The sequence below is a fragment of the Macaca fascicularis genome, chromosome X (genome assembly GCF_037993035.2).
Source record: "Macaca fascicularis isolate 582-1 chromosome X, T2T-MFA8v1.1".
Taxonomy (NCBI): domain Eukaryota; kingdom Metazoa; phylum Chordata; class Mammalia; order Primates; family Cercopithecidae; genus Macaca; species Macaca fascicularis.
Genome location: NC_088395.1, coordinates 8,337,064 through 8,361,381, shown reverse-complemented (window position 1 = coordinate 8,361,381; position 24,318 = coordinate 8,337,064). Strand labels below are relative to the sequence as shown.

The window sequence follows — 24,318 nt, the reverse complement described above, 5'->3', positions numbered from 1 at the left end:
AATTCCTTCACATACCTAGGATTTTAGTCGATCGCATATGAACCTACACACCGCGCAACATGCTGAGGCTGGCCGTCATGTAGGAAGTTCTTCAAAGCTGCCCTGTCCCAGCCCCCAGCTTCTGCATGCTCAATGCCCGGCCCCTGCTTTTTGCAGTTGTCACTCTGTTTATGACCATCCCCTAGTCAGCCTGGCCCTCTAAACTTTTAGCTTATAACCAAGCCAATGGCTCCCTTTATAAAACATCAGTTTTATAAAAGGGTATGTTATGCCCTCTTACACGCTTTCTCCTAACACCTCATTTTCCAGTAACTCAACCACGCCCATCATTTGTCCAGCATTGGCCTCTGCCCAATCTAATTATTTATCTGATGTAATCCCTGCCAAAAATCATACCGAACTTCACCCTAGGCTGTTCATATGCGTCTCCAGCTTCAGACCTTGCTCTCTCCATGGGGGGCATAGATGTGAGGGGAGAGATGAGGGCCCAGGTGTGGACGTATGGAATTCAGTAGGTGGTATGTAGGTTCATAGGAGATTGGCTAAAATCCTAAGAATGTGTAGGAATTATTGGGAGTTAAGGCTGGCTAAAATCCTAAGAATGTGTAGGAATTATTGGGAGTTAAGGCTGGCTAAAATCCTAAGCATGTGTAGGAATTATTGGGAGTTAAGGCTGAGAAGAAGTAAAAGGTAGGGCCGTATGCTAGAGAGGTTTCATAGTTAAAGCATTCATATGGGACTGAGATCTTTTAAGCCAATAATCTTCACATTGAAGAAGATTGCCAATCCTATACAGCTGAGATTTATTTACTGGTTTGTGGGGGATTCTATAATTAAGCTATTATTGGGAAGGGACATATTCAGATATATTATTGGCAGTGGATGGGCAAAATGTGGTATATCCATATAGCTGAAACTGACAGTCAAAAAAGATGAAGTACCAATATATGCTACAATGTACATGAAGCAAGATTGCTGTAGCATTTAGCATCAAGAAGCCAGACACATACTGTATGATTCCACTTATATAAAATGTCCAGAATAGTCAAATAGATAAAGACAGAAGTAGATTTAGTGTTTGCCAGGGTTTGGCAAGTAGTGGGGAAGACAGAATGGGAGTGACTACAAATAGGTCCAGGTTTCTTTTTGGGCTGATGAAAATGTTCTACAATTAAATAGTGATGATGGTTGTATAGCTTTCTGAATATACTCAAATTGTACAGTGTAAATGAGTGAATTTTGTGAATTGTATCTCAATAAACTTGCTATAAAAGTATTTTCTAAAAGATATCTTTTGGTTCAATTTTCTTTTCTCATAACTGCAAACATGTATCATCTTGCTCTATCCATACTGGTATCCTTCATATTAAAAGTTTAGACGTTCAAACATAGGAAATGGGTGATTTTGTCTCATCTCCACCTTGAACTTCAGAGAATTAGAGGTCATGACGTCTTAGCTATTGGGTGATGGTTTCTGCTAGCTTTGCCACCTATTCCAGCCTAGCATAACGTGACTTAAAAGATCCCAACCAGAGAAAAAAACATGACCAAAAAAAACATGATCAAGATAATAAATCATAGTCCAATTTTTTTTTTTTTTTTTTGAGATGGAGTTTTCCTCTTGTTGCCCAGGCTGGAGTGCAATGGTGCAATTTCAGCTCACTGCAACCTCCTCCTCCTAGGTTCAAATGATTCGCCTGCCTTAGCCTCCCCAGTAGCTGGGATTACAGGCATGCGCCACCACACCCGGCTAATTTTATATTTTTTAGTAGAGACAGGGTTTCACCATGTTGGTCAGGCTGGTCTCAAACTCCTGACCTGAGGTGATCCATCCGTCTTGGCCTCCCAAAGTGCTGGGATTACAGGCATGAGCCACCACACTGCCCCAAATATTTGTTATATATTTAGTGTATCTATTGTTTCATTTAGCTATCCCAGTGGCCTGATGCATGAGATATTGCTGTTAGGCTTGCTTTACTGATGGATAAACTGAGGCATGGAGATGTTAAGTCTCTTGTCTGTGATCATATGTTTGGTGAAAGAGTAAGAGAAGGCTTTTCACATGGAATCTGATGTGGTTTGGATTTGTGTGCCTGCCCAAATCTTATGTCGAATTGGAAGGATGGGCCTAGTGAGAGGTAATTGGACTATAGGGGTGGATTTCCTCCTTGCTGTTCTCATGATGGTGAGTGAGTTCTCACAAGATCTGATGGCTTAAAAGTGTGTGGCACTTCCCTTTTTGCTCTCTCTCTCTCCTGCGCTGCCATGGTAAGATGTGCTTGCTTCCGCTTTGCTTTCCGCCATGAGTGTACGTTTCCTGAGCCTTCCCAGCCATACTTCCTGTTAAGCCTGCAGAACTGTGAGTCAATGAAACCTTTTTTCTTCATAAATTACTCAGTTTCAGGTACTTCTTTATAGAAGTGTAAGAACAGACCAATACAAGATTTTTCTCCCAATCCCAAACTCTTATTCCTGTAAATTGGTTGAGGTCAAAAGCAGCCACAATGCTTAAGTTGTAAATTTCTCAAAACCGCTGACTATTGGTGGAACGTCTAGTGTTCATTTACCTGCTTCACTGCTCAACACACCATCAAAGTTGCCTCAGACCCTTTTTCATTTCAGACAGCTTGGAATCTTTAGTATTTTATATGTCTTTGTTTACATCATGAAATCAACAACAAAATGAAACTTACAAACACATTTTCTGTCATTGGAAGGGAAGGACATCAGGTTTTGCATTTGTTAAAATGCAAATATTCAAAAATTATATGCATAAATTATAATTTTAAATTAGAAATCTGTGTATGTGTAGCTTTCTATTAGAAGAGTATATAATGAATATTTTTCCTTTTTCTTTTTGCAGAACAATGGTTCCCTGGTTTGGTGCCAGAATCACAAGCAATGTTCTAAGGTACGTTTACTATACCTGTATGAATGATGCAAAAAACTTTGAACTTTGAAATAATCATAGTTTCACAGTAAGTTGCAAAGACAGCACAGAGTAATCATGTATGCCCCGTTTCCACCAATGGTTACACTTTAAGTAATTGAAAACAATATCAAAAGCACAAAATCGATATGCATGCAACATATGTATATGATTTTTTGACATTTATCATGTGTAAGATTCGATTTGCATAGCTAGCACTGCCATCAAGATACAGGTATCGATGGTTCTGTATACTACTGTATTTTATTTGTTGTTTGTAATTTTCTGTTAAAAAACACTAAGAAGAAAATGCCCTCTGGTTAGACCAGAGAAGATTTAATGTGTTCTATTTATACTTATGTTATTTTGCATGTATTTTGGTTTCTTTGTAGGAATTGCTGGTTAAATAATTTGATTTTTTCATTAAACAGTCTCTTTTCCATTTTTGAGTATTCTTTGCCTCACACTAAAGTACTATGAACTTTATTATGTTACTCATTTTATGTTTGATATAATACAGTTCTTACCTCAATCCCAATACACCAAAACCTTTGTTTTCTAAATATATATATATGATGGTACTCTAGCTGCAGTCTGAAGTAGGTTTTGTAATCAGGTTATGTAAATGAGTGAAGTTTACAAAGTTTGCTAAAAACATTGGAGCAAAACTTTGAGATCATAATAGTGTTTCATACAGTGTATTTCATGGATATTACTTTTAGTCCTAAAATAGAAATACACCTTTATTTGATAAACAACAAGTAATCTAAGGAATATATAATAATCTTGAAATAGCATATTTATGAAAAGGATTAATTTGTGAAAGGTCTTTCAAATACATACAATAAATGATTATAAAATAATATTCCTAAACCAAAAACTTTGTTCTAAGGATGCATTTCCACAATCATGCTCACTGAATACACGAGTGTTATTTTAAAATAGAACAGAGGCCTGGCGCGGTGGCTCAAGCCTGTAATCCCAGCACTTTGGGAGGCCGAGACGGGCGGATCACGAGGTCAGGAGATCGAGACCATCCTGGCTAACACGGTGAAACCCCGTCTCTACTGAAAAATACAAAAAAAAAAAAAAACAAACAAAACTAGCGGGGCGAGGTGGCGGGCGCCTGTAGTCCCAGCTACTAGGGAGGCTGAGGCAGGAGAATGGTGTGAACCTGGGAGGCGGAGCTTGCAGTGAGCCGAGATCTGGTCACTGCACTCCAGCCTGGGCGACAGCGCGAGACTCCGTCTCAAAAAAAAAAATAAAATAAAATAAAATAAAATAAAATAGAACAGAGTTCCTACGTGAATGTTAAATAATTTGATGAAGATAAGCTTTGCTTATCTCTGACTGTCTAGATACTGGGCAGGAATGAAATGCCTGGTTACAGTCCACTTACTCTTTTTATGTAGTGTCCTAAGCATTTGTTCTGTCCAGACATTTTCTGGTATTGATTATATTAATTGGTCTTCAACTGGAATTTTAGATAACTTTTTCATGCCATCATTCCAGATAAAGCACATAATGAATGCTATGAGGTCGATTAAATTTCCTAAGTATTCTTTTTGTTCAATGTCGTATTAATTGTGTATTATAGGAATGATAATTTGTTACATTGGTAATACTACTTATTTAAGCACACATTTTTTCCATATCCCATCAAGAAATTATCTTTTACAGACTTACAAGGGATTTGATTAGAACAGGTTTATTTGCATTACTTTAAAATTATTGCAATGAAAGAAATTTGTACACTAGGGATCATAGATAGTTAAACCATATTTTGCAAATGATTAATCAAGGCTGCCATGAGAGACTTTGAATTTCACAAGGAAAGAAAGCAATCCTTTTTGTCAGAAAGCAAGAATCAATCAGTAAGTCACAATTAAGCCCAACTGAAACTCTGGAATATATTACAAAGCTGACAGAAGTTTAAGGATTGTCTTTAACTTGGGATCCTTTATGTTTGATATAATACAGTTCTTTGGGACTCTTTGGGATTGAATCTTGCTTATTAATCAAAGTTTGTCTCCTTTGGATGTTATCATGTCTGGATACCTGTGCAGATAATTACAATTTGCATTTCTTTTGGGATTCATGAAGTACTAGGTGGGCTTTTTCTCTTAACATGTAGGTTAACAAGGTTACTGGTAATCTGTAGTCACATAGTCATCAGTTTTACAGATGGGAAAATTCAGTCACGTACATATTGATGATGGTTCTGTGGTCACTCAACAAACCAGTAGAGACATACAGATCCCTGTCTTCTACATTGTGTTTCTTACAGGCCAACAACTCTAGAAACCAGTTTGTACAAATATAGGGAGAGAAAAGTCAGAAAACTCAGAAAAGTCAGAAGTAGTGTTAATGATATAATTTTCTGATGATATATTTTAAAAGATTAGGTTTGCATAATGTTTTCTAGAAACGACACACTTTTTAATCACTTCTGGTGATCATCTGCAAAGCCTGTCAGCTCCTCCTTCAGACCCCTGTGGAATAGATCTCATCTAACCACTCTTCCCACCTCCAACCTGCCATTCTGTCTGGGGTGAATCCAAGAGCATCCCGATGGGTCTCCTAGCTTCCACTCTGACCCCAAACAGTCACATTTCCTCGTGGCTCCTGGGAAAACCCTTCAAAAATATAAGTGCCATCACACTGCTGTCTACCTTAAACCCAATGATGCATTTCCATCTCACTCAGACTAAAATCCAAAGCCCTACCCTGATTCTCATTGGCTCTCTCTTGTCTGCCTGTGCTCTGTCCCCAACTTTGTTGTTGTTGTTGTTGTTTGTTTTTCGAGATGGAGTCTTGTTCTGTCACCCAGGCTGGAGTGCAGTGCTGCAATCTTGGGTCACTGCAACCTCTGCCTCCCAGATTCAAGCAATTCTCCCGCCTCAGCCTCCCGAGTAGCTGGGATTACAGGTGCCTGCCACCATGCCTGGCTAATTTTTGTATTTTTTAGTAGAGATGGGGTTTCTCCATGTTGGCCAGGCTGGAAGAAAACATTTTAACTGTAGAGATTCATCTCTATGCTTCATCTGACTTCAAGAGTATGCGGGGTTCGACATAATGGAATCAGCACTATGAGCTCAAGGGTCTTTAGCCCCTGCACCACTCAACCCTAGAGAATATAGAAGAGTGCCTATTGTCCAGCACAGATCTAGGCCAGTGGTTCTCAACCGAGGGCAATTTGCTCCCCCAGGAACAATTGCCAATGGCTGGAAATATTTTTGATTGTCACAGTTGGGAGTGAGGAGTTACTGGCATCTAGTGGGTCAAGGCCAGGGATGCTAATAAAGAACCTATACTGCACAGAAATGCCCTCCCACAGCAAAGATTATCTGGCTCCAAATGTCAGTAATGCTGAGATTGACAAACCCTGGCCTACACATTTGTGGAGTTATAAAAAAAATTAAGAGTATAGTCCTCAGCAGTTTTACTTTATTATATGAGAGAAAACAAATGTATAGTTTACTGAGCACAAGGAATGTGCCAAGCACCTTTTTAGGGGCTCATTATGTTTAGGAATTCTGATTGTCATCATGTACTCTCTAACACTGGTGAGAAAGATGGCTCTTTGCCTACTAATCCGGTTTCTCCTTTTCTCTGCTAATCGAAAGCTCATTCGTCACCTGAGTACGTTGTCACCTTGGGTTAAACATCTATATTTCCCCAAGCTCCATTGCTTCTAAATATGGCCAGTAGCTAATTTCTTGCCCAAGTGGAATCATTGTGAAGAAATTTCAAAATGCCTCTTTTAAAGGGAACTGATTTAGCTAGAAAATGCACTCATTTGTTCTCTTCCCGTTGTCCTTCCCTGCTTCTTAGAGGGCATACCAATGGCAGGGGCCCCAGCAGCTTTCTTGGGCCATGAGGTACTTCTGAGGATGGAGTCCAGGCTGAGAATAACTGACAAGAAAGATAGAAGGAATCTGGCTCTTTGATACTGTGGGCCCCATACCAGCGTTGCACATGAAGAGGAAATACCTTTCTATCTCTCTTAAGTTACTGTTAGTTTACATTTCTTTTGTTCTATGAAGATGGAATTGTGTGTGGGTGAAATTAATCTCAGCTTCATCTTGGAATGACCACCTTCATGTCACAGATGCTCAGAAAAGGTGGGTGACTTTCTTTCAAAGTCACTTGACTAAACTAGTATATCCCCTACACGGGATTCGAACTGAGTTCCGGTGGAATTAAAAGCCAGTGATTTTCTCATTGTACACCTCACACATATGAAGTATTATAGAATAACTTTTTTAAGGTTATGAAAGAGCTCTTGCTCAGTTTAGTGGTTGATTCTCTTGATGCGCTAGTTTGTTGTTTGTTTTTTTTCCTCACCCTTATAACTACTGTGAATAGTGAAACTTCGGGGCAAAACTGTGACCCAATTCTAGCAAATGAGCCATATTTTCTCTTTCTTGCTTTTATGTTCCTGTTGTCTGGTGGGAAGTCAGAAAGATACAGCCTAAAGATGGCCCACTCTTCTGATTCAGCTTCATTTAGGGATACACAGTAGATTCCCACAGAAATAGATTCCTTAGAAATTCCTCCATTAAGGTGATTTCTCTTTTCTTTTCTTTTTATGTTGAGAGAACATTTAACCCATAAGAATGCAGTATGCCCTTGGCCACTCCAGAATAAACTGTTCGCAAAATTGACATCTAAACACAGTTTCAGTCTCAGAACAGGGCAAACCATTTATTTATTTATTTAGAGATGGAGTCTCGCTCTGTTGCCAGGCTGGAGTGCAGTGGCACGATCTCGGCTCACTGCAACCTCCGCCTCCTGGCTTCAAGCAATTCTTGTGCCTCAGCCTCCCCAGTAGCTGGGATTACACCTGCTAACATGCCCAGCTTATTTTTGTATTTTTAGTAGAGATGGGGTTTTGACATGTTGACCAGGCTGGTCTCAAATTCCTGGCCTCAAGTAATCTGCCCCCCTCAGCTTCCCAAGATACTGGGATTACAGGCGTGAGTCACCATGCCCGGCCAAGCCTTTTAAAATATATCAAATCTATCCTAAAATGATGCCTTTACAATAACTTATTTTTAGTACTTCAATTTTAGTAGTAAGTTAATAAGAAGATCACCTATTTTTAATCAAGAAAGTAAATATACACCTTTGGTGTAAAAAATAATGTGTTTTAAAAATTCTATCTAAATATCTTTTGCAAACAATTTTTTTCTTAATTTCTTTTTTTTTTCAGTCCAAGCCACCCTAAATACTTTTTGGAATGAAATATTACTATAGTAATGTAAAACATACTGATAAAATGTGATATATTTCCATTCTAATAATATTTTTAAGTTGGTCCAATCTTAACAATGTACATTACTTTATTTTATTTTATTTTATTTTATTTTATTTTATTTTATTTTATTTTACTTTATTTTATTTTAGACGGAATTTTGCTTTTGTTGCCCAGGCTGTAGTGCAGTGGCACAATCTTGGCTCACTGCAACTCTGCCTTACAGGCTCAAGTGATTCTCCAGCCTCAACGTCCTGAGTAGCTGGGATTATAGGTGCCCACCACCATGCCTGGCTAATTTTTGTATTTTTAGTAGAGACGGGGTTTCTCCATTTTGGCCAGGCTGGCATCAAACTCCTAGCCTCAAATGATTCACCTACCTCAGCCTCCCAAAGTGCTGGGATTACAGGCGTGAGCCACCGCAGCCGGCCTATTCCTTTAAGAACCTATTTTCATTAACCTTTCTCTTAAATAGCAAATTACTCCATGCCAGATATAATGTAAATCAGGTCCTATTTTTTCCCATATATTATAATGTTGTGGCTGTTCAGCCCTTGCGTTTATGTTTCTAGTTTAACATTTTCTTTAAATACATTTCATTTGCTCATTCCAATAGAGTCTGATTAATCCCATTTCAGTAGATACTCACTGAGCATCTACTATGCCCTAGGCCCTAGTGATAAAGTGATACAAAGGGTGAACTTGGTCTTTGCATTAATTTTTTACTTTTTTGCTCACTGAGAAAATTCCCAGCTATTGTTACTTCATCCATTCTTAAAAATTCATGCAGTATTCCAGCCTGGGGCGGTGGCCGATGCCTGTAATCCCAGCACTTTGGGAGGCTGTAATCCCAGCACTTTGGAAGATTACGAGGGTAGGAGATGGAGACCATCCTGGCCAACATGATAAAACCCCATCTCTACTAAAAATACAAAAATTATCTCGGTGTGGTGGTGCACGCCTGTAGTCCCAGCTACTTGGGAGGCTGAGGTGGGAGAATCGCTTGAACCCTGGAGGTAGAGTTTGCAGTGAGCCAAGATCACGCCACTGCACTCCAGCCTGGCAACAGAGTGAGACACGGTCTTAAAAAAAAAAAATCATGCAATATTCCTTATGAGTCCCCATTACTGTACCAATGGGGACATAACCATCTTCTCCCCTTTACTTTGCCCATTAGAGCATTTGTGCACCTTTAGAATCCATTTCTGCTTTTTCTCTTTGCTAATCTCACAGTTCTAACTCTTCCATCATTCTGAAGTTCCTCTGTACTCACCCATTAAAGGTTAATGTGTGAATTACCCAGTCTCTATTAGGCTCTGCTCATGGTCCTAAGGCTCAGTTCTCATGTTCATAACTTATTTGGTCCTCTGGGATGGAAATACTTGATGAAGAAAGAGAAAACTATTTGAATGAGCCACAGACACATGGATCCTAGGACTGACTGTGTTAAGATTTAGATGGCTCCTCTCAGTAGGGGAACATGGGTGATACAGACCATTGAGATCATTGTTTGCATGAAGGATGGAGAGAAGAATTCTAAAGCTAGAGAGAATATTTAGGAATATCCAGTGCAGTTCTTTCATTGTGCACTTCAGGAACCTGAGGCCTGAAGCAATGATATATCCAACCAAAGACAGCCTCCAGCTCAGAGGAAATGCTTGTTCTTACATTCTGTTTTCATTGTATGTAATTTCCCTAAAAGCCCACTTAGGAATGATTTGGAGCATTTGACAGGAAATTCAAATTCATGGGCAAGATGCCCTGGTATGTAGTCATAGCACAGAGTCAAAATATTGTAATGAGCCATGTTAATATCTATGTTTCCCAGTGGCTTTTTCGGGTAGAGGAGGACAAATATCCTTCTCTCTACCCATCCTATGTTCATGACTTAGGTCCTTTTAACACAAGATAGATTAAGAAGAGGAAAACTTGCAAATTTATTTAGTAAGATTTACATGATATGGAAGCCTTCCTAAAGAAATGAAGACTCCAGTAAATGGTTAATTCTGTGTATTTTTATGGTAGCTTTGACAAAGAGTGAATACCGATAGAGAAATATGATAGGACAAAAACGGTGTGAACTAGTGGAGATAAACTGGGGAATTTAGCAAGGCCTGTTTGTTCAGGTTCCTCTCTGTGACCCGTCATCTTCAGAGATGAGCATGTTCCTTTCTTCCAGGGATTGGGAGGCCCTCACATGAGTGTCTTCTGACCTGCCTCTTGGAATGTTGGAAAAGCTTTCCTAAGCAGGATACCCTGCATCAGGGAGAAGCGTATGTGTGGGTGAGGAGGGGAGGTCCGAGAGACTTTCCTGCTTTTGTTTGTTTAATATGCCAAGGTGCCATATTTTGAGTAGTGTGTCCTGAATCCCATCATCCTTTTCAATGTAACTTTTCATTAAAAGCAGTGTTCTAGGATAGTGGTTAGCAAATGACTTCTATAAAAACACCACATAGTAGCCATCTTTGTCTTGGCAGCCCATAAGGTCTCTGTTGCAACTACCCAACTCTACTTCTGCAGCGCAAAAGCAGTAGTAGAAAATACATAGACCAAGAAGAGTGTCTGTGTTCCAATAAAACATTATTTGTAGATACTAAAATTTGAATTTCCTGTAATTTTCACGTTATAATATTTTACTTATTTTTTTTCCAACCATTGAAAATGAAAGAACCATTCTTAGCTCACTGGTTCTACAAAAACAGGTGGCAACCTGAATTTGGCCTGCTGCTGTAGTTTGTCAACCCCTCTTCTATGACATTACATTCACACAGACAAAACTAAACCCAAACGAAACAATAAAAATGCATTCTTCTGACAATACAAAGACATATCTTAAAATATTTAAAGTCAAACAAAAATGGACAGTTTCTGACATTGCTTATAGAACATTGTCAAACTGCAGGGATTTGAAATAATGAATAGTAAGCAATAGTGAAAAAAAACTTCAAATAAATCACAGCTAATTTTTGAAAATCCAGTGTTAAAATGTGATGATCAGAGTCAAGAAAAATTGTGAAAGACTTGAAAATTGGCAAAAGTAAAGATTATTTTTCTCTCTATTGCACTTCTCCAAGTTCTGTCCAGTGTTCACTGCTTTGAACTATTTTCCCACTCTGCAAATGGTAGAAAATTGATAATGAAAATAACTAACTCTTGTCCGTGAAAATGCAAAATAAATTTTGTCTAGTGGAATACACTTGATGCTTCCTCCAGGAATACAACATTTTGCATATATTTGTAAATCCATTTCAGCACCAGCATTCCTTATTGACCCTATTCATCCATCCATCCATCCATCCATCCATCCATCCATCCATCCATCCATCTTAATCTGTCTGTCCTTTATCTGTTGTCTATTTATCTATGGGATTTTTCCTTTGAACCAAATGTAACATATGACTATTTCTTGAGTTAAATAAAATCTTTGGTACATTTTCATCTGATATTTGCATGAGTCTTATCTTCACTTTATAAAATATTTCTCCACTTTGGGAGGCTGAGGCAGGCAGATCACGAGGTCAGGAGCTCAAGACCAGCCTGGCCAACATGGTGAAACCCCGTCTCTACTAAAAATACAAAAATTAGCTGGGTGTGGTGGTGCACGCCTGTAATCCCAGCTACTCAGGAGGCTGAGGCTGGAGAATCGCTTGAACCCAGGAGGCGGAGGTTGCAGTGAGCTGAGATTGCTCCACTGCACTCCAGCCTGGGCAACAAATTGAGACTCCGTCTCAAAAAAAAAAAAAAAAAAAGATTTCTCCTTTAACCTTCAGCTCAGAGTTATGTTTCAAAACCTTGCATCTAACAAACAATGGCATGCCACTTAGTAACAACCATCTGTCTGTGGGGAGCCTGCATGCTTCTCTCTCTGCCTTTGGGTGCCGGAACTCACTGGCTTGACTTTTGTTCCCCATTTGGTTTGGAGTGTATGTATTGAAAAGCGGTAATTTAGGGCCCAATCAAAACTCCAGCTTTGATCTCAGTGGGAGTTCAGTTCCTATAAGGGCTACAATTCCAAACTGTTAGTAATTTTCCAGCTTTATTCAGAACCAAGTTTAGAGGTGAGGAAGATTGGTTTTGCTTGTATAAAAATCTGGACGGCTTCATTTGCCATCTGTGAAATTTATTGAGTGAGGGCCAAACCTCTGAAACACATCTGAATATGACTGTGGAAGTTTTTGTTTTGTATGAGATGCTTTCTGAGATTTATGTGGTAATGACCGTAAATCCATAGAGCCCAAGGAAGACATTTCTTAGGAGCAAAATGAAAACTCGGACATACATGAAAATGCACCGTGCCCAAGTACCCAAGACCCAAAGGTGAACGTTTTTTATCTGATTGTAATTCTAATATGAAGTGGGTCAAAATTTTAAATATTTAGATACTTTAGACCTGTTGCAATACTTACTGATGCTTATACAATATCTCTTGACTTTATATATGATACATTTCAAGAATAATGTTGCTGTTCACCAAGCATCCGTTGTTCAACTTATTCATCTCCTTTGGAGCAAACAATGACTTAACAGCCAAATCACATTTGACAATGACTTCAGGAGAAGTGCAGGCTTGTGTAATTCAAAGGGAGAGATTTATGCAGAAAACGTCTCAAGTCGGGTATAATTAGTTCCCCTTCATTTTGGATATTAATGTTATTATTTCCACAAGTACATATCTTTACTTACATGAGATCATGTCTTTATTTTTCAGGAGAAAATAAATATGATGTGATAATAAACATTAGAGGAGATAAGAGAAATATTCTATTATTTCCTTAAACCAACATTTTGGACTTAACATTTGTGTAGAATGCATGAGGAAAAAAATTGTTAGTGTGTGTGAGGTTTCAACTAGTGTTCTTTTGAAAAAGCCATCTTATGTACAATATTATATTAGCATGATTAATATAAACCATTGGATGTAAATTTCTCCAGCTGTCCTATAGCATGATGCCAAAAGATAATTATTAGTAGCCTTGGCCTTTTCTGCTTAGTAAGACATGAAGTCTCTCTTTCTCTTTCTCTCTCTCTCTCTCTCTCTTTTTTTTTTTTTAAAGCTTTATTGCTCACACAAAGTCTGTTTGGTAGTCTCTTCACGTGGATGCACGTGACAACAGGGTCTTGCTCTGTTGCCCAGGCTGAAGTGCAGTGGCACCATCATGGCTCACTGGATCCTTGACTTCCCGGGCTCAAGTAGTCCTCTTGCCTTAGCCTCCTGAATAGCTGGGACTACAGGCATGTGCCACCATGCCTGGCTAATTTATTATTATTATTATTATTTGTAGAGACAAGATTTCACTATCTTGTCCAAGCTGGTTTGAACTCCTGGGCTCAAGCCACTTGCACACCTTAGCCTTCCCAAAGTGGTGGGATTACAGGCGTGAGCCACAGAGCCCGGCCTGAAGTCTCTCTTAAGGGAGTTGAGGCAATTGAAAATTAAGTTAGGGCTGGACGTGTGGCATGATTTATAAGTAATTCATCCAATGTTGCTCTATAAGGACATTAAAGTGGATATCATCTCTGATGCAAAGGCAGAAATGGAAAGAAAAAAGAAGAGAAAAAAGTGAGAGCGTGGGAAAAAGATAAAAAAAGAACTCACAAATAGCTACATAAACAACTAGTTTCAAAACACCATTTCTTAACTGCCCAGGAAATAGTCCTGAGATTTTTGAGAAACCACTGAAGGCTTCCAGCAGGGTCCCTTCTAGTGATAATGCAGGTGGATGGATGAGTTAATGATTTAAACAATTAGAGATTTGCTGCAAACTTCCATCTGTCACTGCCCCCTGGAATGCAGACTCACAGTTCTAATTGGAGCCTCCAGCATTGAAGGCGGCATGAGTTGGTGCCACTGATTTGCTTCCCCTGACCACTGTCATTCTCATGGTAAGCGTTTTCTGCCCTCACGCTGAGAACTTTTATCAAACATATTAGTGTGCATTTGGGTGATCATTAGCCTGCGGTAGCTGAAACATTCCAGGTTATTTTAGCTTAGAAACTGGCCTGTCTGCTGAAAGAACATGCAAAGCTTCCTGCTAAGCTGGTACACAATCAATATATAAGGGAAAGAACGGGTTCCTATTTAGATTTAAATCCAATATGTGACAAGTTAATAGCTCAGTGTGTTTCTGCTTTTCCATGTCAATTTTACGGGTGTGAAAGACTCTTCCACCTGCTGTAAACTTCAAAGGAAAGACATGCGGAAGGGGAAATGCACCTCTGTGTAAGTCTTTTCCTAATCGCTTACGATTAATTTCTTCTTCCATCTGATGAAAGAAAATGCAAACGAAATCTCTTATTTGGTTCACAGTTGAAGACGAGTTCCATAAAGCTGCCTTTAGAAAGGGAATCTGTTTTGAACATATGAAAACCATCTGAGTCAAGATGCATTACATGGTGATTACAGTCTGACAGATGTTTTGAACTTGTAATGTGTTCATCAGAAAGCACGCAGAGCAGGGATGAGCGCCGCTTGTTTGAAGATGTTGAGGTTTATTCTGGCAACTGGAAAAACACACCAATGCTGATTGAAGTTTGGGGACCCTTATGTATGAGAAAGGATACAGAATTGGATTTCAATCTCTCGTAGATAGAATTTGTGGTCATTGAGCATGAGATTGTATCATGTTGCTTTATCTCTGCCATGGCAGTCACTGTCAAAATATTCTCTACTGGGGTAGAAAACTCTAACTTGAATTTAAGGGGTTCACATTTGCTTTTCTATATCCGTAATTTTGACTCCACCTTATAGGTAATCGTTGGAATGAGATTCAAGTCTAGTTGTCTCCCGAATCACACACAGGAGTTCTTCTTAGAAAACCTAATTTGTTTTTGTGCGTAGTCTACTTTGGAAACTTTTCATTTCTCTGTGTTTCTGAAAGAGTAGTCATTGTAGGAAAATAAATGGAGGTTTTAATTTTAACTCTTTTTACCAACTGGGTTAACATGGACACTCTTGCTGTCTAACTTGCCTGAAAAAGAGAATATAGAGTAATTGTTTCAAACTAAAATGATTTGCCTTTCTCAAGAGATCTTTTAGCTATTCAATGGGGAAGAACTTGTCTTGCCCCATAAATAATGACATTCAACCACCTTGGCAAATTTATTTTTCAACTAGTTTAGGTCTAAGAATGTCCTTGTAAGATTCGCTGCTCAAAACATGATGTTCTTTGCGTAATCTGTGTGTGTGTGTGTGTGTGTGTGTGTGTGTGTGTGTGTGTGTGTGTGTTTTACTGGATTACACCTTCTGTTTTCTTCTGGGTTGGAAAATAAAATCACATTTTCTAAGGCGGATTTTTGTCAAATACTCCCTTCTCCCTGTTTGATGCATATCTATGCAGGAAGTGGTTTGCTTTTTTAAATTTATTTTTATTTATTTATTTATTTTAGACAAATGTCTGTTAGGACCTTTAATTTCACAGTGAATGTCAGAGCTAATGAAAGTTCTGCTAGCTATGAAGTGACAATGAAGTATAAGCAAAGCCACCAAGCATCTGGAACTTTCCAAGGAGTAGAATATGAAACTCATTATATCCTGGTGGTACCAAAAGCCACTGGAGACACAGTATTTATACCTGCCTGATGGATGTATCACTTCCAGGTGCTCTAGAATCTATGCCTTGATTACACGACTAAACTGTGCCTTTGCCGTTTCAAATCTTCCTTTAACAAATGGCTTTTGCTGAATGGTATGTTGCTGCAATGCAGTATGGGTGATCATCTCAGAAATTGTCCTACAAACCTAGTCATTGGGGCTGCTCTAAGAAAGTTGTTGAGGACATTGGTCTCTTATGTCATGCCATTTTGGGGAGGAAATGGAGAGTATTAATTAATTAATTTTTTGGGGGGGACGAAGTCTGGCTCCATCTCACAGGGTGGAATGCAGTGGCGCGATCTTGGCTCACTGCAACCTCCACTTCCTGGGTTCAAGCGATTCTCCTGCTTCAGCCTTCTGAGTAGTTGGGATTACAGATGCTTGCCACCTTGCCTGGCTATTTTTTTTTTTTTTTTTTTAAGTAGAGAGGGGGTTTCGCTATGTTGGTCAGGCTGGTCTAGAACTCCTGACCTCAGGTGGTCTGCCCAGCTTGGCCTCCCAAAGTGTTGGGATTTATGGCCTGAGCCACCACGCCTGGCCTAGAGACATTCATTCTGATTGCATTATCAGTACTAATTGTGCCTCCTTTAGAAATGGGTAGATACTTTTGGCCTATGGATACTGTGGATTTTGCAATCAATAGTGTTTTCCTCTTACAGTTGGTCTTTGGAACGCTAAAACTTAAATAAAACAGCCTGTCTTTAACAAGTGTGCTGAAATTGATCATATGTATTTAGGAAACTTGCTTTATCCCTGATAGTATTTATTTTCTCCCCATTTTAATTTCCCTTTATCTCATTTTTTTTTCACTCACTTAAGATGTGTTTTCCAGCTGTAATCGTATGTAGCTTTGTAAATTGTCTTGAATTAGTTTAAGAGTGAGAAAGGCCATAGATAAATGCACACATCCATAAAATAATAAATCGGTAGAAGGATATCATATTGTGGCTGAGCATGTTGCCCGATGAGTTGTTTAGTCTCTTGAACCCTTTTATCCAGAATTTCATGGTTAAACAAAATGAAGTGACAAGACGTCTATATTCATACCAAAGTTCTTTCAGTTGAGAAGTGATGATTATGGGAAAAGATTTACTAGAAAAGAGCAATGAGAGCCTCTTGTAAATTAGGTAATGGCTATAACTGGGCAAGAAAAATTTAAGTAACACAACTTAAATTATGAAAACAGGGAGTGCGGTAGAAACGTGTCCTGATGGGAAATGTGGTAGTGGAACAAAGGTGGGGTGCTTTTGTTTGTGTGGGCCATGGGAGCCAGAGGGGTTTGGCCCTGTCTTCACAGATCTCAAGTCATAAATAGCAGAGGTCAAAGAATCGTCTTTAAAACTACACAATAAAGAAAGGACTTCTCTCAACCGGGTCTTTTCAGAGCATAGCTACCAATGTGGGTAAGTTCATTTTCCATTTGTGTGGGGGAAAATGACTTAAAGTGGGCACTTTGTAAATCTTGCTCGTGCACTCTTTCTTTCTCTTCTTCCCTCCTGCCTTTCTTTTTCCTTCCTTCCTTCCCTCCCACCTTCCTTCCTTCCTTCCTTCCTTCCTTCCTTCCTTCCTTCCTTCCTTCCTTCCTTTCTTTCTTTCTTTCTCTTTTTCTTTCTTTTCTTTTTCCTTCTTTCCTTCCTTCTTTCCTTCCTTCCTTCCTCTTTCTTTCTTCCTCTTTCTTTCTTTCTTTCTTTCTTTCTTTCTTTCTTTCTTTCTTTCTTTCTTTCTTTCTTTCTTTCTTTCTTTCTTTCTTTCTTTCTTTTCTTTCTTTCTCCCTCCTTCCTCCTCTCTCTTTCTCTCTTTCTTTGTTTCTCTTTTCTTTTCTTTCTTCTGTTCATTGATTCCCTCCCTCCCTCTCTGTCCCTTTTTCTCTCTATTCTTATGGGTGGTAAATATTTATGTTGATTTCCATGAAAGACTTTCTCTCTGCCTTAAGTTATGGGAGTCCCGGCTGAAATTTTTAAGCATAGAGGGGTATAATGAATGGCTTCTGGCTTATTTAACGATAATGGAATGGCCGCTCTGTCGATGCTGTGTTCGTTATATTAATAGCAATAGCTCAGTTGATGTCAATGTGTATATTCCTGTGTGATGACAGGTTGAAGAAAACACAGGGTTTAAATAGGAAAAAGTTGCTGTTGGTTAGAAAATTGGGCTTATGCGAAACTGTCTAATTAAATCATACTCATTTTAACTCATTGCAAGTGACTAATGCTGCATCAAATTCCACATAAGGAGCACTGTTTGCAGGGAGAACTGTGAGAGCCGCAGGAGCCAGGACAAGCCCTTAACTGTGCAAGCAGAGATCATTTAAGTGTTCAGCTGCTTGCAGATGCACCCAGATTCAGCCTTCTGCAGCCTTCTCTCGTGGGGCCGGAAGGGGTCCTTGTGGAGAGGAGAAGCGAGTTCCCGAGATCTTCCTCGGGCAGGCAGCTCCTCTGGCTTCCGCTTGCTGAGGAAGGTGGGTCTTTTGATGGCTGCAAGTCTCTGAGTTCTCACAGCTGAATGGTTGAACTTGGTCAGTCGCAGATGAATGAACAGCATTTCCCAAGAGAAACTTCACAATGGCTTCGGGACTATTAAGCTGTGAAGATTCATGCTTTCGTGTTTGGGAGTGTGTGTTCAGCAACTTTTCCTCGGGGAAGGGGAGGGGGCAGGCATTCGAGGTTGGCTTTTTTACATCCGACTGTATGCACATTTTCCCTTTTTGTATGAGGAAATAATGCCTGCACTAAGGATAACCCTCCCCTCCTCCTAAATCCTTCCACAAAAAGATACTTATTAAGGCCGGCATTCTGAAGAACTAAATGCTTCTTTAACTTTACTTCGTCTGCTTCAGTGAGCACAGTGTACCGACTCTGGGGAATTCACATTACGGCCGGCAAGCGGCCCTTCTCTATTCTCTAGGGGCTCTTTGGGCACAGAAATAATCCCTTCCTAGAATCTTTTGAAAAAGCAACTGAACTATGCAGGCTAATCAACTGTAAATCTTAGCCCTCTTGGATGAAGCAGCACCGAAAAGTCCCCTGATGACCGGGAAGCCCTGTTGCAGAGGCCCTTCAAAAATAGCAGTTCCAAGACCCAAGGCAAATTTGCCGCAAGTGCAATTGTCTGCTGTGTTTTCACGTTCCTGAATGTTGCCCTATTCCCCACATGTGTCCTGTGCATCCTCTGCCTGTCTCCCTATTTTGTTTTGAGGCAGAAAGGCAATAACCTTCCTTAGAACTTTTGTTTTCTAGTTGGTAATGGCCATATTATAAGCAGGCCATATTATAAGCTCAGATAGAGTAAGTACATGGGGAGGATTTTCTATATTTCTTCTGAGTCATTTTCTGCGCAGTCCTAGCATAGTATTTGTCAGGAAAAAGTAGCATAGCTCAGAAGGGTGACATCTCCTAGCCTTTGTGTGCACTGTCGTGAAACCCCCAGTGTTATAACATTAGCTGTCACTCTGCTGACAGGTTACCTCGTGATCCGGACAAAGGCAACAGTAGTTTGCCTGCATTCTGCTTGGACTTGCAGGATAATGTCAGTCATGCATTCGCAGCAGCAGCATAAATCAAGCCTTAAGATGATTTAAAGACTAGAATTGAAGCCTCTCTTTCACAATCACCGTAATCTAAAGGAAATGAGGGCAATGGCGTTGCTCTCTGATATTTGGGAAGCAGAGCAAGAATTCTATTTTTGGCCAAGGAAATACCTTTTCTTTACTTGCCTGGTTTCTGTAACACATGTAGAACGTTGCAGTATTCCTGTCCTGACTTCTAGATTCAACTTTTTACTGGCTATTTCTGATTTAAGATCCTATCTAAATCCTTGACATTGATGTGTCCTGATTTAATCGGATGCCTTCTACCATTTGAGTGAGAAGCACAATAGAGTTTGGTCTTTGGGCACCAGTGTTGAAGGCTGAAGAGATTCACTAGCTCCGTCACCTGGGCCAAGTTACTGATTAATGCTCCCCAAACCTGTGTTTCTCTCTGGAATTATTAATATTAATTAAAAGATTAATATATCTTAAGCACCCAAGCTAAAAAACTCAAAATCCTCCTTCATCGCTCCTCGTCCTTTACCTTTCTATCTAGCTGTCTGCAAAGTCCTTCTGATAAATCTCTCAGACTGTTTGGCTATCCCCTCTGATATCACTGAAGCATTTACTGTCCTTAAAATGTGGTAATCCCATAGCTCCATTTTTTCTCCCCGTTTTTGCTCTTACAGATCCCAAGGTCTTAGAGGCTGTGTTTCTCAAACTTTAGTATGCTCAAGAATCCCCTGGTGGGCTTGCTCAAATGCAGATTCCTGGGCCCCACCTCCATAGATTCTGATGTGGTACTTCTGGGCTAGGGCCTGAGAGTCTGCATTTCTAAGAGGATTCCAGTAGATGCTGGTCTGCAGTAGCCCTAACCTACAGGATCACATCAAATTTTTGGCACATTTTTCAGCATCCTTTATATTGAGCTTCCATCTAACTTTCCAGATGACTCTGCTCTTTTTGTGTGTGTGTATTTTCTTGGGGTTCCTTTTTTTCATTCTCATTAGACAATTTTCCCAGACTCCTCAGCATGCCACATTCTTTCATACCTCTTTGCTTTTGCTTGTAGTACTTTGGAGAGAGAGGTAATACAGTGTGGAGATGAAGAGCAAGTGGCAAGCCTGTGACTACTAAAATAGCTGAGGAATTAATCAACACATTATGGCCTCTCTACTTAGGGGCTGTGTGATCTTGAGCAAGTGATTTTGTTTTGTGTGCCTCAATTTTTTCATCTGAAGAAAAATGGGACAGATAATAATAGGGGCTACTGTATAGATTTTTGTGATGATTAAGCAACTTAATGCATCCCACGGGTCTTGAACAGCCATGTAGCATGTGTTAACTTTCTTTGTTGTTCTCTGTACAGTTAGTACGTTACCTGTTGCTCCAGTCTCTCCCTGCCCCTTTTTTTTTTTGCTGTGAAATTCTCATTTTCCGACAAAGGCCAGAGCTTACCTTTTTTTTTTCTCTCTCTCTGTTTCTGCAGCTTTCTCTGACATTTATCTTCCTTTAGTCCCAGGACCAGTTGATGAATCCTTCCTGCCTGTTAGCAAGATGCCATGTTGATGCTTGCATTCACTGTCTTGTAGTTTTTTGCTTACGTATTTTTTGCAAGTAGAGCCTGAAATTCTTGAGTCTTGGAAACTCATTACCCCCATTCCTCCTTCTTAGCTCACTTTTCATTTGTTAAGTGTTAAATGTATGCCATCCACGTGCCTGACCCCGTGCTTGCAAAGGGTTCGTTTGGGTGATGAAGTGCTGTGTGGGGAGTGGATTGGGTATAAATTCAGTCATCTAAATCAGAAATCTTAGGTTCTGTGCTCTCAGAAGTGTACCCCCTGATCAATGTGATTCTTTCACTTCCGTATCTTACATTAGGGGTAATTTGACGTTTTTATTACTTCTGGATTTCTCCCCAAATATATTGATAGTAACTTTGGCTTGATCTTTGGTCATTATCTTAATATCTTACATTTGGTTAGGATTTAGAGTTTGCAAAGAATTGTCACATAAATGAATACCATTTGCTTTTAAAGTATCTTTCTGAGATGGGAATGGAAAGTATTAACGTTCCTTGATTATTATGCAAAATGCTGGATAGAGTGACCCTCTCAAAATCCCGTGGCTAATAAGATGTGGGGACCATAGAATGGGTCTTGATGTCCTTGGAGACTTTGAAAGAGGAGTCTTAGGAAAGCCTGGAAGACCGGAGGCAGACTGCATGTTACTTGAGGAAAGTGTGGAAAGGGAGAAATTTCATTCCGGGTATGGTTCTCCTTTCTTTTGGTAGCGTGGCCATGAGGAAGAGAAAAAAGAGGAAAGTCAGGTTTTGAGAGGCTGGGAAATCTCTCAAACAAGAGATGTAGCTATATTCTCTTGAAAGCACATAAATATTCATCTTCACATTTTACTGGTTTGTGTTGATACTAATTTTCTTCGTCCTATATAAAATTGCTAGGTGACTAGACTAGCATAGCGATGGAAAGACTTGCCTTTTACCCTCATAGGGTTCTGTTACTAGGGCCTGTGAATTTAATTCACAAAAGACATATTAACAGGAAAACAAGGCAAACAAAGCTTATTAGATGATAATATTTTCACATGCACAGGGGCTTCACAGAAAAGAAATAAAAACTTAAAGAAGTGGTTACACCTAGAAGTTTATATACCATTTTAATGAAGGGCAATACATTGTGGAGAAGAGAATAGACAAAGAAAAGGGGGTTTTGGATTCCGGGCAGTAAATTGTGGGAAAGTGACCTGGAAATGTGTGGTAGATAAGGCTTGTTCACTAAGGCTTGTTATGCAGATAAGAGTTATTTGGAAGAAGGGAACCTTTTTACAAATGGAAACTTACATTGCCTTTACAAAGGGGAAGTTTATGTCTCTCCTTTTAAGCAGAAATGGGGAAGGCAGAGAGTTCTTCCTGCATCTACTGCTTCTCAATTGCTCTCAGTTCCAAATAATCCTTATGCCAAAGTAGCATATTTTGGGTTGGCATATTCTGCTACTCTTCACTAGGGAATCTGGACCATACATAACCTGATCACATAGTATGAGAGTTGATTCGTGCTCAGTGTTAGAGTGAGAGAATGACGGGAAGGAGGAGATTACTGGACATGAGCTGAGGGCAGTGTTCTCAGTGTGGAAAGGTGAAATGAGCAGGTGCCTCCATGTCACTTAAGTTGTATTAAAATAGGAGAAATAAGCACAATTGATTAGATTGCCTTATGTCTTCCTGGGCTATCATCTAATCGACAACTCTAAAACGTTTCCTCACCAACAAAAACTTCCTGCTTCAAAATTTTTATTACAGTTGTCTATTTGGAAATTTAATTTGAAGAAATGTCATTGAAGTATGTTGAAGAAAGTTAGCGTTTTATGACTACTACTTCTTTCTAATAAACAGCTTTTCTTTTATTATAAAAGTAACATTTTTATTTTTTATTGTGGTAAAGAAAACCACACACACACGAAACATAAAATTTACCACTGAGAGCTATGATCACATCATTGCAGCCCAGGCTAGGTGACAAAGTGAGACCCTCTCTCTAAAAATAAATAAATAAATAAGTAAATAAATAATTTAAGAATTAATTCAAAATTTACCACGAGAGCCTTTTTTTTTTTTTTTTTTTTTTTAAGATGGAGTCTCACTCTGTCAGCCAGGCTGGAGTGCAGTGGCACGATCTCGGCTCACTGCAACCTCCGCCTCTTGGGTTCAAGCAATTCTTTCTCCTGCTTCAGCCTCCCGAGTAGCTGGGATTATGGGCACACACCACCACACTTGGCTAATTTTTGTATTTTTAGTAGAGACGGGTTTCACTACGTTAGCCAGGCTGGTCTTGAACTCCTGACCTCAAGTGATCCACTCACCTTGGCCTCCCAAAGTGCTGGGATTACTGAGCTTCAGTATTCACAATTTAGTTGGTTAGACTCTTGCTACTCAAAGTGTGGTTGATGGATCCTGCAGCCTCAGATCACCTGGGACATAGTTGGAAATGCAACAAGTGAGCCATCGCGCCCGGCGTGAGAGCCATTTCTGAGTGTATAGTTAAGTAGTGTTAAGTATATTCACATTGTTGTGCAACAGATCTCCAGAACTTTTTCATCTTATCAAACTAAAAACTCCATACTCATGAAATAACAACTTCTCATTTCCCCCTCCCTCAGCCCCCGGCAACCACCAGTCTACTTTCTGTTTTTATGAATTTGACTGTAGAAGTAATCTTTTTGAAGGATAAGACTTTTTTTTTTTTTTTTTTTTTTTTTTTGCAAAAAATCCCTAAAGGTGGATATTATAAGCATAAATAATTTAAAAGTGTGAAACATTTGACTCTGTATCTCCGGAGGCCTAAGGATCTCAGTAGGCCTTCTTATAGGGACTCTTGTAAAGAAAATCAATATGATTATTAATTGATTCCCCCCATTCCACAATCATCTTTCTAATTTCTGTCTCTGAATTCAAGTACTCTGAGAACCTCATACAAATGAAATCATAGGGTATTTATCCTTTTGTGTCTGCCTTATTTCTCTTAGCATGCTTTACCTCTTACAACCAATTTTTAATTGTATTATTATTATTATTATTTTCACTCTGAATTGTTGAACTGAAGGTTGGCGGGACGATATTGTCCTCAGTCTCTTGGTCTCTTGAGTTGAATAACTGCATATATGAACCCATGATTTTAGAACTGTTTATCCATTGGAAAGGCCCCTTGAACCTACCAGATGCCTGACAGTTTGTGTTTTGTAATTAGAGTTGTTTACTTTGCTCTCTTTGGGTGGTTGTTCACTTGGGGGAACATTGTCTCTGTGGATTATATGAGCCGTGAGTTCGGGTGCTCTCACAGTAAGTGGTGTGTGTTTCCATGATGGACTTCTTTCATCTGCTCCAGTGTTTTGGTAACTTGTTTATGTGTCTGTCTCCCCAGATCGTTTGGCGTCTCCTTGGGAAAAGAGACTGTGGATTACAACTCCTGGGGCTCATGTGAACTCCTTAAAAGGCTGAG

General features: G+C 39.5%; 1 protein-coding gene across 2 annotated transcripts in view; it reads left to right on the top strand.

Moving 5' to 3' along the window:
- Window positions 1-24,318, top strand: part of ANOS1 (anosmin 1) — a 213,686-nt gene that overhangs the window by 29,385 nt on the left and 159,983 nt on the right. For both annotated transcript variants that reach the window (XM_005592928.5, XM_005592927.5), the window contains exon 2: window positions 2,864-2,911. In XM_005592928.5, the coding sequence (XP_005592985.1) occupies window positions 2,864-2,911 (48 nt within the window). The remainder of the gene's footprint in view (window positions 1-2,863; window positions 2,912-24,318) is intronic.